The sequence below is a fragment of the Cygnus atratus genome, chromosome 2 (assembly GCF_013377495.2).
Source record: "Cygnus atratus isolate AKBS03 ecotype Queensland, Australia chromosome 2, CAtr_DNAZoo_HiC_assembly, whole genome shotgun sequence".
NCBI classification, from domain to species: Eukaryota; Metazoa; Chordata; class Aves; order Anseriformes; family Anatidae; genus Cygnus; species Cygnus atratus.
The window spans coordinates 74,477,605-74,492,159 of NC_066363.1; the positions used below are offsets into that span (position 1 = coordinate 74,477,605).

The following is a 14,555-nucleotide window of genomic DNA, read 5'->3' on the forward strand; positions in this document are numbered from 1 at the left end:
AAGACTGTAAGTGACCTGCAGCTATTTAAACACATGACCATGTTATAACCTCAATGTCTTTGCAAAGTCCTTCTGTAATTTTACATGTATTTATCCATTTTACTTACTTTTTTTTTTTTTTCCTGAAGTTTGAGCTATTATTGCTAGACAGTAACACTGGAGATAAACTACTGAAGCAAGTAACTTCTGCATATTCATCTAACCCATAGCATGCCAGCTATCCATCAGTAACAAGCATAACAATAGAGCCCATACAAATGCACAGAATGAAAGAATCCTTGCATTCTGTCTTGTGGATACTGGGGAGAGTGCTAGCAGGATTTTTTTTCCCTTTAGTGTAAACAAATTTAATCTCTGAAATACACCAAATGTGTTCAGATTCAGTACATATTTCTTGTTATCTTGTTTTGTCTATAGGAAAAGTAATGCCTATTTACTTAGTCAAAAGTAATGGCTATTTACTTACACCATTATTTTTTACTAATTTTTAACTACTGATACTTGGAGATAATTAAGAAAATAAGCAGCTTGTCAGAATTATTTAATACACTGAGGAAATCATTACTTCTGAATCATTTTCTGGAGCTGGGCTCCCCAAAGAAACAAGTTAAAAATCTATTCCAAGAACAGAAGTAAAGAAGCATAAAGCAGAAAAGCAAATGGAGTATTACGAGTTTAACAGCACAATACTTTTCGTTGCCTGTTTTCTCTGTTATTCAAATAATTTTGTCATCTATTCTGATGATCCATGAATGTGGTAAGCTAGCAAGGAATTGACAGCATTGCCCTTTTCTCTCCTTCCCTTTTTCCCTTGAGCTTACTTCACATTGCAGTTACAAATTTGACATTATTAATGTCAAGACTAGGAATGGACTTGGAAGCTAAGTATTTAATCTAAAGAGCACTGCGGTGGCTGGATGTAGAGAAATTTAATCAGTAATCTTTTATTTCATTTCCAGGTAGGCAGATCTGCCCAGCGCTCGGTTACTGTGTTGTTCAGTGTAGACAGAACTCCATACTTATCAATTCAGACAGTATCAGACTGTAGACTGTTATTTATTTAAAAAAAAAAAAAAGGAAAAATAAAATAAAATCAGAAGGATTTTACCCTTATTGTGTCTATGGTTTCAATATTATTTTGATAATTACTCTGGTAGTTCAGTCTTTGCTTTGCTTCAATCCCTTGCTTATGGAAGGGAACTAATACTTTCTTGCCTCACAGAGCTGCTGCAAGGATAATCATTGCAATGTTCAGATGCCTTAGTGATGAGGCCCATAAAAACACCCCTCTGAATTACAGTATTTTAAAGAGATGGGAATAAGTATAGAGGACAGAACAACCCATTTTGAATAGGATCAATTACAGATTCTTAAGAAAATGAAAAAAAAAAAAGTTCCTCCAAACCAAAAGAATAAGTTACACGTTTACTTATTTTCTAGTTGATGATATATCTAATCTTTCTACATTGGGTAACAAAAGTATGCTATAGTTGCTACCAGGCTCATGAAAATTTTGCACTCAGTGTGCCAAAGGAGGTGTGATGTTGTAAGGGCAATTCAGACCCAGGCCTAGGCCTACGTAACTTCCAGACATGGCAAATGAAGTGTTGCAATGAGCATGTCAAAAGGGTAAATAAAGTAAGCCAATCTTCTTTGTATCTCATATAAAAGAAGAACTTACTTTTGGTTCTGTGTTTTGCTATACAGAAAAGCCAGAATTATTGCTTTTAACATAGGTAACAACTGTGTCATTGCCCTTTAACTTTTAGATGATACAAAATTACTTTATCAGCATAGAAATTACTCAAAAGAAGTAAATACTGTACTTTTTTTAAAATGCCACAGTAACACATACCTTTACTGAAAAGATGTTCTCTGCAAAACTGGTCTGTGTTTCAAGGTTTCAGCATCTTTATTACAGTTCTTAAAGTGCACAAATGCTGTCTGCCAGAATTAATTAGGCTTATGTGTGAACATCCCGATTCCGCAAACACTCATCGATTTTCTTCTTGGACTCTACTACTGGCATCAATTAGCGTTAAACTAGAAGCAGTTACCTGCTGGTGGGATGATACAGCTGGATTTGACAAGCAGGAGCTATTAAATGGCTTATATTATAGTGCTGAAGAAGTACTTTAAGATTGTAGGAGATAAACATTGCACTAATAATTTAAATGAGAATTTTTTCTTGGCTTGCACTTTGCCAGTTTATGCTTCGGTTCTCACAACAAGAAAAACATAGTTAGAGCGATTAGACTGCTCTGTACCACATTTTTTATAGTAATCCTTAATTCAAATAAGTTATAATGGCTAAATATCTGTAGGATTATTTTTTTTTTTGTCAACAAAATAACTCAAGTTAACTCTCCAAATCTGTATTTTGACACCCCAAAGAAAATGACGTTGGTTTCTGTATTACAAAATACTGAAAAACTATACTGTCTTCAACAGAGTAATTCTACATCAACACCAAGAAACAAAGTAAGGAAATACAATCAGCTTAGTGATCAACAGCTTACTTGGACAGCACTGCTGAAATGTGAAGACACCAGAAAAACAGGAACAGAGCAACCTCTGCTGAACAGCACAGTGTCATCCCCGGGGAATATTGTTTACTCACATGGTCACAGGGAGAAAAGGTTTTACTAATTACAACACATTTATTGACATTATCCTCTGAAATACTGGAACAGAAAATTCTCTCTCATCTTGCCTCACCTTAAGCTTCTTCAAAGGACAAGTAGAACTGATGACTAGAAAAACACTTCTGAAGACTCTGAGAAGTACAGAAAAACCAAAAGGCTTGTGTGCACTTTCCTGACAGGCCTAAATTCCTATTCAACGTGTACATAAATATCTGCTCTGCTTAAACTTATGTGGTTATTCATTCTGTATGTAAAGACTGCATGCAAACATACACAGAACTCTGAAGGTTTTTAAATTTGCAAGGTAAACAAGGACTTCGTCCACATAAGAGAAGCAGAAGGTATAACAAAAACTCACTTTCATTTACTTTTGGCTTTTCAGTGTTTCAGGCGGCCAGATTAACATATAATGATTTCAATTCTTATCCACTTTAGAAGGTCATTTCAGTTTCATGAAACAGATTGCAAAATATTTTAAATGACCTACTTCATTTTCTAAAAATAGCATACGATTTGCATAAAAAGGTAAAACCATCACAGCGAGAAGACATGGGAACATTTGTGCTTTGTATCTATCTGTCTTCTGCAACTATGTTTGAGTTTGGGCTTGAGTGCAGGTACCTCTGCAGTTCCCGGACTCCCACATTCGTGCTGCATGTAGATGAGCTTGCTTGGGATGTTTCATTGCACCTGATCGGGCGGGTCCCCTCCCAGGCCCAAGCTGGCCTGACCAAAGATTGTGCTGGTCCCCTCTCACCTAGAGGCAGAGAAAGAACCATAGGGGCAATGTGGAAAACGGGGTGTGCAGATGCAGCACAAGCTCAGTCCCTAAGCTAACAGTAAGTATGGCTGCAGTCATGCATAGTATCGGTGTCCAGCCCGTAGGCCAAGTTTATCACTAATGGATCCTCTGAGGGGCTTGCAGGGTGCCTTCAGGAGGCTCAGCGAGCTTTTTAAGGAAGATCCTCACCCAACTTCATGGACCAGAAAACTACAGAAACAGTTAGAGTGAAACAGTAGGTAGAATGAGAGCTACTACCTACAGATATTCACGCTAAGAATGAATATTTGCAACACTTTCACAAAACACTTGCTAGTTGGACATTTTTCTAAACATCCCATTAGATGTTGACCTGCACTATCATTTTAAACCTCCCAACCTAATATTACTGCTAATAGATCCACATTTACAAAACAGCCAGTACATTACTATGTGAAGTACTGCAGATGTTTGTTTTATATGTATATGTAGTTTATATTTTTCACAAAAAAATAATAATGAGTAAATATATTTTTCTGTTTAGAACTTAATCATTCCTTGATCATATCCCTGCTCAACAAACCATCCAAAGGACTTTCAACGAAGTTAAAGGAGTCACTTTTGTGGACAAGACCAATATAACTGAGTTCTCTCCCAGGTGATGGAGAGCTTCTGTCGTGATCAGTTATCACACTAGTATTTTCTGCAATGCTGCACTGTGTGCCTTCAACCAAGAATTGTGACTCTGGCAAAGGTGAAAAGTGGGTACCTGGAGAAAGGTACAAGACTGCAGCAAGAACAGTTCACAACAGTACCTTCAACTCTCCAACTGTTTGTGGAGACACTGTTGGTGACTCTGTAGTTACTAGTCTTCATCAGGCTGTTCATGAACTTCTTCACTCATCTTACAGACATGAACGATTCTTATACGCACTACACCCTTTGGCAAGGAGCTCCCAGTTTTGGATTTACACATTGTGTGAAGAATGACTGCCTTTTCATTGCTGTTAATGTGCTTCATCTGATGGCCCCCATCTCACACTGGTGAAGGGGGTTTCCTCCCTGTCAGCCTGACTGCTTTGTTCTAGATATTATGGAGACCTATTGTATCTCCTCTCTTTGTCTCTTCTTCCAGGCAAAGGTATCCCATCTTAGTCATTCCTCGCTAAGGACTCAGTCCAAATGTACTGATCCTCTTTGTATCCTTCTCTGTACCTTTCCCAGTTCTTTGGGACACGTATTCTCTTTGAGACCACAGATAAACAATTTGCCCAACGCTGAAGTTTAGGGTTCACCAGAGATCCAGATGCAAAGCTGTTTAATGACATTTATTTTCTTCTGCTGCTGCTAAGAATTCTTAACATCCTGTTTGCTTTTTGGCAGTCACTGCACACTGAGCAAACAAGCATACACGTATTATAAAACAAGATCTCATTTGAGTGAGATTATTGTTGCCTCAGAGCACAACATTTTATTAAGTTGGATTATTACCTTCCCCCAGTATGTATCACTTTATATCAGATTTCATCTGTTATTTTAATCCTCAGCTTAATAAGGTCTTTTTTCCCATTCTTACTATTCAGCCTTTGTCATTTCTATCTCAAACAATTTAGCATCACCAGCAAACATTGTCACCTGGATACTTACACCTTTTTTCAGATCATTTACCAACATGTTAAACAACCAGCTTGGTCCCAGCTTAGATCCTTACTGATAATTAATATAACCCTAATACTGCCCAAGACGAAAAGCAGTTATATTTTTTTTCAGTGACCAGTTAAATATTTTCATGACAATATGGGTGAATAATACATCTGTCACTGAAAATCTATTTTTAACTCCAGCTTGCATGTTCAGGGACTGACAGCTAAAAAGGTACAATGTACTGGCACAGGAACCTAGAAGAAACCCAGAGGAAGAAAAATTGTATGTTTTAACAAGCTGAAGGAAAATATTAGTGCAGCAAGAGACTACCATGCATACTGCAATGTTATGTACTGGGTGTCCTTTGCAATCCTGCTTTCCTGCCGTAGGGGCAGGAGTCCCACCAGTTCTAAAAGGACCAAGATCTCGATGGCCTCCATTACTGTCTATCTAAAGCTTTATGGTTACAATTTCTGATTTTGTATAAATTCTTTTTTGCCATCTTACTTCCTGAATATTTCTTTACATATTATTCCAGCTATTCTAGTTAAACCCGGTTTTCTCCTGTTAAAATTTTGTCATACAGCAAGAATCAACAGGTTTGTTTTTTTCTTCCATGCACTTTTGAAATGAAATCTTCTCCAGAAGAAAATGAATTTCAACTGTCTTTATCTCAACCCACAAGCTTTTACTTTTTTTTTTTTTTTCCAACTCTCTCCCCAGTCCTACGTGAGGGGGAAGGTGAGTGAATGGCTGTGTGGTGCTTAGCTGACAGCCGGGTTAAACCACAACAATCTTGTACCCCTAGAAACAGCATAATCCCCATTTTGCAAATGACTCTACAACATTATTGGGTTATTTGGTGCTTTATATTCTATATTTAGAATAAGTATATGTTCAGAAACAAAGGACATTAGAGAGAGACCTATGCAATGGTGTTCCTATAAAAATATTTTCTACTACTAGGACATGCAAACAGTAATTTTATATATTAGTCTTTCTCCAGTTTTTGTCTTGTCACATTCTTTTTTTTTTTTTTTTTGACTTTTCATTCATATTGTTTTATTTGCAGTTGATTTTCCAGGTGGAAAAAATGTAATCTGAACTGTTTTACTTATAAATTAATGTAGAGCAAAGGCAAGGAACATTTATGGAAGTAGTCCCTTTTGTCAGACTTCTGCCAACGTATATGGAAAAGGTAAGCAAGCTTTTGGGTACACAAGGCTTACTTCAAATCAGAACAGAAGCTGCAGAGTTCACAGTTACCTAAAAGTTGGGTTCCTACTCAGAGTTTAATTGGATATGCAACAGACCCTCTGTAAGGCACAAAGCAATTGTGTATTTTGCAGCAGAGTGGATGTCAGGCTCAGGGAGACAGCAAGAAGGATTAGGGGGTGGTTGTCTCTAGAGGGAGAAGAGAGACAGGCTATTTACAGCTTCTGCAACATGCAGGTGGGTGAGGGAGAGGGAAACTGTACATGCCATAAGACCTGTTCCCAGTCCACTGATTTTTATATCAGATAGAGTTACAAATTGTGGTTTGATATATGTACTTCAGAAGCACGGGGTTTTGCACCTTAGGGCTTCTGCTGTGAAAAGAGTTTTGGGGCCCTGACTCACAAACTGTGCTAGACATGACTGCAGCACCTGACAAGACTGTCAATCCCAGTCATTTTAATTTCCATTTATAACTTGTACATATGGATATTAACTTTTGTGGCTGAAAAGTGTGTAATCTTGCTCATTTGCTTCTCCTATAGGCTGGTGCTGGACACCTCTTTAGAAAAATTTTCTTTCTTTTTCTTTAAAAGTATGTCTAGTTAATATTTAACTGAAAACATTTGCTGGGAAATATTTTGGTTTCAGCATTTTATTAGAAAAAAATGAATTTAGGTTTGAATTGTGTTAATAAAATATATTTTATACTCATACATTATTTTTGAATTTCAATGGTGATTTTTCATGGTGTTTTCATGAATTGTAAATTATTCTGTGTATTGTATTAAAGCAAAGAATTTTAATTATGGAAATATTCACCTTCACATTTTAACACCTATTTCTATATCTTAAGTGGAATTACAAAATAAATTTTATAAATCTATATTTCTGAAACTTGTTCACATTTTCTTTTTAAATATTGTTTCTATACCAAATCGGCACCCCCTCACAAAACTAGCAAAAGAAGCAAAAATGTCTACACTTTGAAAAATAAACCTCTCATTATGAAATCATGACCTTTAAACTAGAACCCCTATCATCTAGCAATTCTTTCATTAGTATTTCAATTCAATTTTCCTATGAAGAATTTACATTTTTGTAGTATGTTTGAATAAAGTATTATGCTATCCCCTTGTTATTTAACCCCTCATATCTTGCAGTGATCATAAATTTTATTCCATTTCTGAACCTCCTAATTACTTTGGTTTACAGATTCTTCTCCAGATACAGGAATGACTACAGGTATTTAATAGTTTTCCATATTTTGCTGTCTGGCTAATTCTATTTAATTTCCTAACTCGCATTCTGATGCTCTTCCAGAAAGGAGATCTTGTGATCTCAGCTGGTTTCTCCTTCAGTTCAATTGCAATTGATGTTATAATGTTTCATTAGTTACAAACTCAGTTTTGAGTTACTGATGTATATAACATGTCTGTCTGTGTCTGAGCTGCGTATTGGAAACACTATCTGGCTGCCACATGAGTCAGCAGTTCTTAGAAAAACTCCAGATTTACATTAAGCAAATTTCAAATCTTCAAATTCACTTGGATTTAAAGAGCGGACTATATTTTGGATTGTCTGTGTGCCAGGACCTCCAAATATACTTATAAATCCTTTTTTTCTAAAATTGTCCTTTCATAAATTTCCTGATGCCAATGAGCTTTCTGTCCAGATGAAGCCATTTGTACAATAATACTCAAAAAAAGAGCTACCATAGATATAAGGCTTTTCCTTAGCAGTTTAATTCCAACAACCTCATTTGTATTTCTCCATCTGTGTTGACAATATAAACTTCAGATGCATGCTGGCACCATCCACTCAGTTGTGTTCAGAAGTCTTTGAGAGCTGGTGACAGAAAACCTCTGCAGGCTTTCAGTCTCCTATGCTGATCACTAAATTCAAGGCCAATACAGTATGCTGGGTTTTAGAGTTTTAAGTGTTTCTATTTGTGACTTCCTTAGCAGCCCTGAACAATCATCACAGTCTTTCAGAACTCCTAAAATGTGGGTTACAACTCATGAAGTTGAACATTCCTTTTTATTTTGATCTCTCTTCAACCCAAATTCACTCATTCTCTCATGCAATCAATGAAGACATAGTTTTCACCTGTTTGATCTCCAAATGCCTCATATAATTTTCATGAATGCAAGAACCACAGGCAGAAGGTGTTGCCATTATCAGTATTTTGCTTCTAATTTTCACACTATAAGCTACCTAAGTAAATCAATGTGTGAAGTCACTAGATCAATAAGAAACATTCTGTTGTATGCAAGTTGCTCATCTCTACCACACGTGACAGTAAAACTGACTCTTTATACACCTCATAAAAAGATGAGCTTGCAAAAGTAAACATTAAATGCTAGTCTGACTTGCTCATGGGAGCTTTGCATTTCTACTTCCATCTCACAGTTTCATGTGCAGCTGTCAAAACTGCTTTGTGTCTCACATACTTCATGCAATATACAGTTTGCAAAGCTTTCAAAGTCATCACTTTTTTCACCAAGCAGCAATAAGTAAGGGAGACAAAGGTTTCAGCTAGACTCAGTGAGATGCAAAGTCCAGAGCTCTGGTCCCAGTTCTGATTTCTCTTACAGCTTTTTGCTATTTCATATTTCTCCATCTCTTTCATTACCTGTGAGAAATTGTGACAACGTTTTCAGTTGAAAAAGTGCATGGTATAAATTCAGTCCGTTCATTTAGTAAGCCAGGCTAATCCAGTTATGTGTGATTCCCTGATCACACTTCAAATCATCTAAGGACAAGAATTTCCCCATGACGCTTGCAGACAGGGGAGCGTATATGAATTCCTGTGGGTTAAAGATGTTGGGAACAAAACTGCTCCCATAACTACTATTCCAAAGGTCTTTCAAATTAAAATCATCCAGAAATTAGTAACTGGAGGGAATTAACACATTACTGGTAGCAATCCCTGCAACAACTCTCACCTCCTTGAAGATGGTACTGAGCAAACGTCTATTGAAGATGATATACAGCTCTCTCTCTAGTACTGTTACTTCTTGCTGTTCTTTGTGGGCATAGAATCTGATAAGCTAGGAAAAACTCTGTTGACAGCTTTAAATGAAATATTATCATGACCATCTTAACAGGAATCTAGTAGAAATACATACATGCATAAATCAAACTAACTAGCATACAACCATCAACTGAGATTTAGTCTTTTTTTTTTTTTTTCTACTTCAAAGGGCAGTAGCTTTCAAATTCAGTGCATGAATTTATTTTCCTTTATTTCTATTTTTCTTTCAAGTTAACTCAGTGCTTGTGGATAACACCTAAATGATAGCCACAGTACTGTAGATTTCTTTGTCTGAGAACAGACTCTGCACAAGCAGTGTAAAATTTCCTTCACAGACTGCCCTACCATCCAGACACCTGAGAGGATGTAATAATAATATAAAAATAAGTGTAAAAATAATAATATATAAATAACTAATAATAATATAAAAATAATAATATAAAAATAACTGTAAAATTTGAGTGCATATCCAAAAAGAGGTGTTGATTTAAGCCTGATGGAAAATGGCCAACATTAATTTTATTAAATTAAAACCAATCCACTATAAAATGCATAAATGAGCTCTGTGTTCATATTTCAGATGCAGAGGATAAATTATTAGACATCAGACAAGCATTCTCTTCTGGTCACAGATATAGAGCCCTGCTTCCACCCAATCAGCACAGTGTCTGCCTTGATATATGGGGTAACCTCTGAAGATGATGAACATTTCCCAGGACTGAGTCAGATAAAAACTGCCATACTGCTATGTGCACCCCACACAGCCATAGAGCGGTTGTAACTACAACTTTTTCCAAGTGGTGGGGATCACAACAAAGAAGTCTGGATTGGTTTGTACGTGAGCATGTATAACATAGCAGAGGTTTAAAAGAACACAATGATGCAAAACTTACAGGTTTTTCATTAGCAAGCTAATACTTGGCAAGCTGAGAATATTCAGTTGTTGCACGTTTGAAAACAGAAAAAAATGGCTATTATCTTGAAAAATATTTCACAATGCACCCAGGTTGTGCTCAGTACAAGTTGCCACGTTCCTGTCTCTGCAACCTTGAGGACAGCCAGGAAAAACCCTTGCCAAGAGCTACTGTGCAGGCGTACAACATGTGAGAAGGATGTGATGTGATGTGTTAACACACTGGCAATGCTTATGTAAATGGAAGCATGCTACATGCTTAACAACTAAAATTGATGTTTTGTTGGTATTATATTGATAATGAAGAACCTATACTGCTCTCACCTATTTTGTTCTCTTGAACCTTCATTTTTATTATGCTGCCCCTGCATATCACAGAAAAATGAAGAAAGATTTCAGTGAGATTTATAATGTTCCAGCGGGGCTAGACCCCCTTAAGTTACCCTTGCATAAGGGCAATTAAAACTGCTACCTTTTTAGTGGTTTAGAACTGTCCTGGGACAGGGCTGTGCTTGAGGATCAGATATTCTCATGTTATCTATCACCCTTCAGTGAGGACTAAGCATCATCACAAGGAAAGAATCAAGAACTTTTTTTATCTTAGTCCACACATTCTATTTTGTGTGGCCTTCTGGAGCTTCACAGTACAAGAAAAAACAAAGTACACATAGGTTTATTTTACAGCAAGCTTTCCAACATCCCTCCAATTTGGATGGGTCACATGGCACCACAATATTCCAATTTCCCATTTTAGACAAGGTTTGCTAGATGGATCTCTAGTAAAGGGGGTTCTCTTTTGCTTAGCAACCTGTTGGATCTTTATGGCACTTCTGTACTATGCAAGCATAGGATTTCCAGACCTTTGATTTAATATTCAGGTTAAATGGCAAAGTATATTAAAAGTTTGTTGTTTTTTTTTACTGTCAGCTTTCAATGTGTCAACGTGAAACACTATTTCAAGATCTCTAACTGTGAGCTAGACTAATCCCCATCAGTTTCTAAACCATATTTTGATTTGCAACATGACACTTCTTGAGATAGTCTTCTAAAAACAGACATAAAATGAATTGAGTGTGTTGGCCGATAACAGCTGACATTACTGTTGTAAATCTGTGTCCTCTTTCAGGTGCCTTCCAAAATTAACTAGTCACCCCTAACTGTTCAGTGAAATTGTCAGCTGATTTAATAGACACATTAAACTCCTATTTATAAATTACTGTGACAATATTAGTGCAGCAGTTCCATAATAAGTAATATGAACACCTATGCATCTGCCACTATATTGTGCCTGGCTATCATGGCTGGAAGAAGAAGATAAAAAAAACAGCAATTCTAGGACATGTGAAATATCTCGAACTCTATAATATACTTAATATCACTTTAAAGTAAACCAAAAAAGTATTACAAAAATAATTAACTTTTTAAAAACATATGGTTGTGGAATACTGCTAAATTATAATAAACATCAAACATTTATTTCTGCAATCAAGAACTCAATGTCATTTCATATATTATTTTTTTTTCCATGATTTAAAAAAATGAAGTATGATATAAATATACTAATTAGCCACTGCTGAGTGTATTTCAGTATGTTGAGAACAGCTTATATTTGTATTATGCATGACTTTCACTATCTGGATTTAACAGCACAACTTCTCTAAATAACTTTTCCCATTCAGTGTTCTGCCTCTTTGAGAGCTTTATGGAAAAGAATAAGAAAATAGTAACACCTCCATCGTCTCATTTTCTTTTTCTTTTTTTTTCCTTTTTTAACTCGAAGAGTTTAGGTGAAGAAGATGCAAGTTATTTTTTGAGACACAAAATATACCAGAATAAACATCAGATGGATGCTTGGCAGATAATAAACATTATTTCAAAAAATAACCATTTGGAATGGATTGCATATAAAAACAGATTTTCTGACAATAGTGCTGATGTATTAAATTAAACATCCTAATGTATTTTGTGTTTCACCACCAAGATCCTCCTGAATTTTATCAGGTAACAGCATAACATTTACTTCTGGTATATGATAACCTTTCAAGAAGCATCACTATTATGTATACTACACTACCATTCTATCTTTCATCATGTTTGAGAAGCATCTTTTCAGCAACTTGATACAGTTCAAAAAGTTTTAAGAGTTAAAAACATGCCCATTATATCTGTGATGTCATAAGCATTACTTTTAATAGAAAAATCCACTAATTCTAAAGCTGCTTATGAGCTCAAATTCAAATGTATTGATAATAGTCAATTTTATGGAAAAATAATATTATTTTGGCAGCTTAGAACTGACCCTAAATGACTATCGAGACTATCTTATATAAAGGCATAAAAACTAATGTATTACAGTGGTGCATCGATAGCATCTCTGTCTTTGGAGATAAAAAGCTCAGCAATCCTGTTGCCTGTGCTACAACATTGAACACAATTAGAGTCCTTGTTTGCATCTTTAGCTAGTGGCTAGAACAGCGATACATGTTAAAAAAAGGATAATTAGTAGCAACCGGACATCACAAAGATGCGGTTTTTCATTATGTGATTGCCCTGACTTCAGCTTGTAAATGAAACTCATCATATTATCTTTGTGATATAAGCATACTGTTTTGCAAATATTATTGGCTCATATATTTTAGTGTTTAACACTAATGTTTTTATCTGTAATATTAAAGTATATTTTTGTCTGGTTTGTCCAAACACCTAGTGAACCACGTGTACTCTTATGCTGTTCTATTTGTACACTCTCTACTTGTAACAAATTTCTGGAAGGGTAGGAAGGAAAATTAACTTTTTGTGAATTTTATTTATATTAAAAACAAACTAACAAACAAACCACCCATTCACAGCCTTTACATTAAAAAAAAAAAAAAGAGAGAAAGAAAAAAATAAAAACAAAGTATTAAAGTAAAAAACTGAAACATGACACCTTGTGTTTTTTTGGAAGGTGAATCTGAACCTCAGTGTCCAGGGAAGTGGCATTTAGGGACCTAAGAAATGCATCCTTAACCTCTTATTTTCATTGAGTAAGGGCCTTTACTTATATTGAAAATTATACATAGCATGCGATTATATGCTGTGCTACTATTTTTTCTGAAAGCTCTGTTTTCTAAATTCACGCTGACACCCCTCAAAGAACAGGCTATCAAATTACTTATGCTCTATTGTAGAAACAGTTTTCACAAAATGAGAGAGAAAATTGCATAAATTCTCTGCATGTGTAAGTTTGCATGCCTGTGGAGAGTATAAAAGTTATAATGCAAGACTTTGAATTACGAAGCAACATATCACATTAGAAATATATGAAAATGATCAGAACAATCAGAAAGAAATGCAGCAAAAGATACCGAGTCACAATATAGCACAGCAAAAGCAGATACCTGTGTTGTCTGAAAACAGATTTGCAGTAACCATACTAACCAGAGAAATAACTGTGTGCATTCTGGGCTAGAGACTTCTGGGTTTAAACCTTATCCCTGATATCAGTCTGACTTTCATTGCTAAAAATCAAGTATGCTGTTACAGTAGACTGTTAATGTTAGTTGTGGTGCACCACAAAGTTATCTCAGAACTTCCCAATTTTTTTGTTTTATGCCAAAACCAAGGATAAAGAAATAAGACAGACATACAAAGGCAGGAAGTAAATATTCTAAACTTGAACACCAAAAATAAAAATCAAGTCTATAGCAGCTATATAAGAGGCTGAATGGTGAAGGGGATGGACAGAGGGAACTACTACCAGCTGAAGAAGATTTGCCTCATCAGAAACAGGTACATATTTATAGCACATTGCACTATTTGTCCTTGTCTTTTGAACTTTTAAAGAAAGAGTAAAAAATTACCTTTCCCACATACTGAGGTTCGGAGCCCATGTACTCCTCCAGCACAAAAAACTGGTTCCACACCCAGCCTCGTTTGACTCGCTGGACAGATGACCTCCTCCCTGGCACTGGCACAACATTGTCTCTTGGTTCTGCTTCTAAAGTCTGTTGTGGCTCTGGATGCAGTGGCGTTAGGAGACCTCCATCAAACAGGACCCAGAGAAGCAGGGATAAGCAGTTCCTTGTAAGCATTGGCAACGGCTTCCCTACAGCAAGTAATAAAAACTCCAGCACTTAATGCAGAGCAGAGGAATCCAGGTTTGAGGTGTCTGTGGCCTCCACCACTTAGCTTCTGATTTTATTGCGGAAATGCTAATGCACGCATTAATCCTTCTGATGACAAGGTTTTTGCCACATTAAATTCCATCTAAAGGGACCTATAAAAGAGATTTACATGGCAACATCAAATTACATAAAATTACATTGAAGCATTCATCAAAATTCTCACACCTAGTTAGTT

General features: G+C 36.0%; 1 protein-coding gene across 2 annotated transcripts in view; it reads right to left on the minus strand.

Moving 5' to 3' along the window:
* Positions 1 to 14,287, minus strand: part of CDH12 (cadherin 12) — a 157,251-nt gene extending 142,964 nt beyond the window's left edge. For both annotated transcript variants that reach the window (XM_035561663.1, XM_035561662.1), the window contains exon 1: positions 14,057 to 14,287. In XM_035561663.1, the coding sequence (XP_035417556.1) occupies positions 14,057 to 14,287 (231 nt within the window). The remainder of the gene's footprint in view (positions 1 to 14,056) is intronic.
* Positions 14,288 to 14,555: the final 268 nt, after the last annotated feature.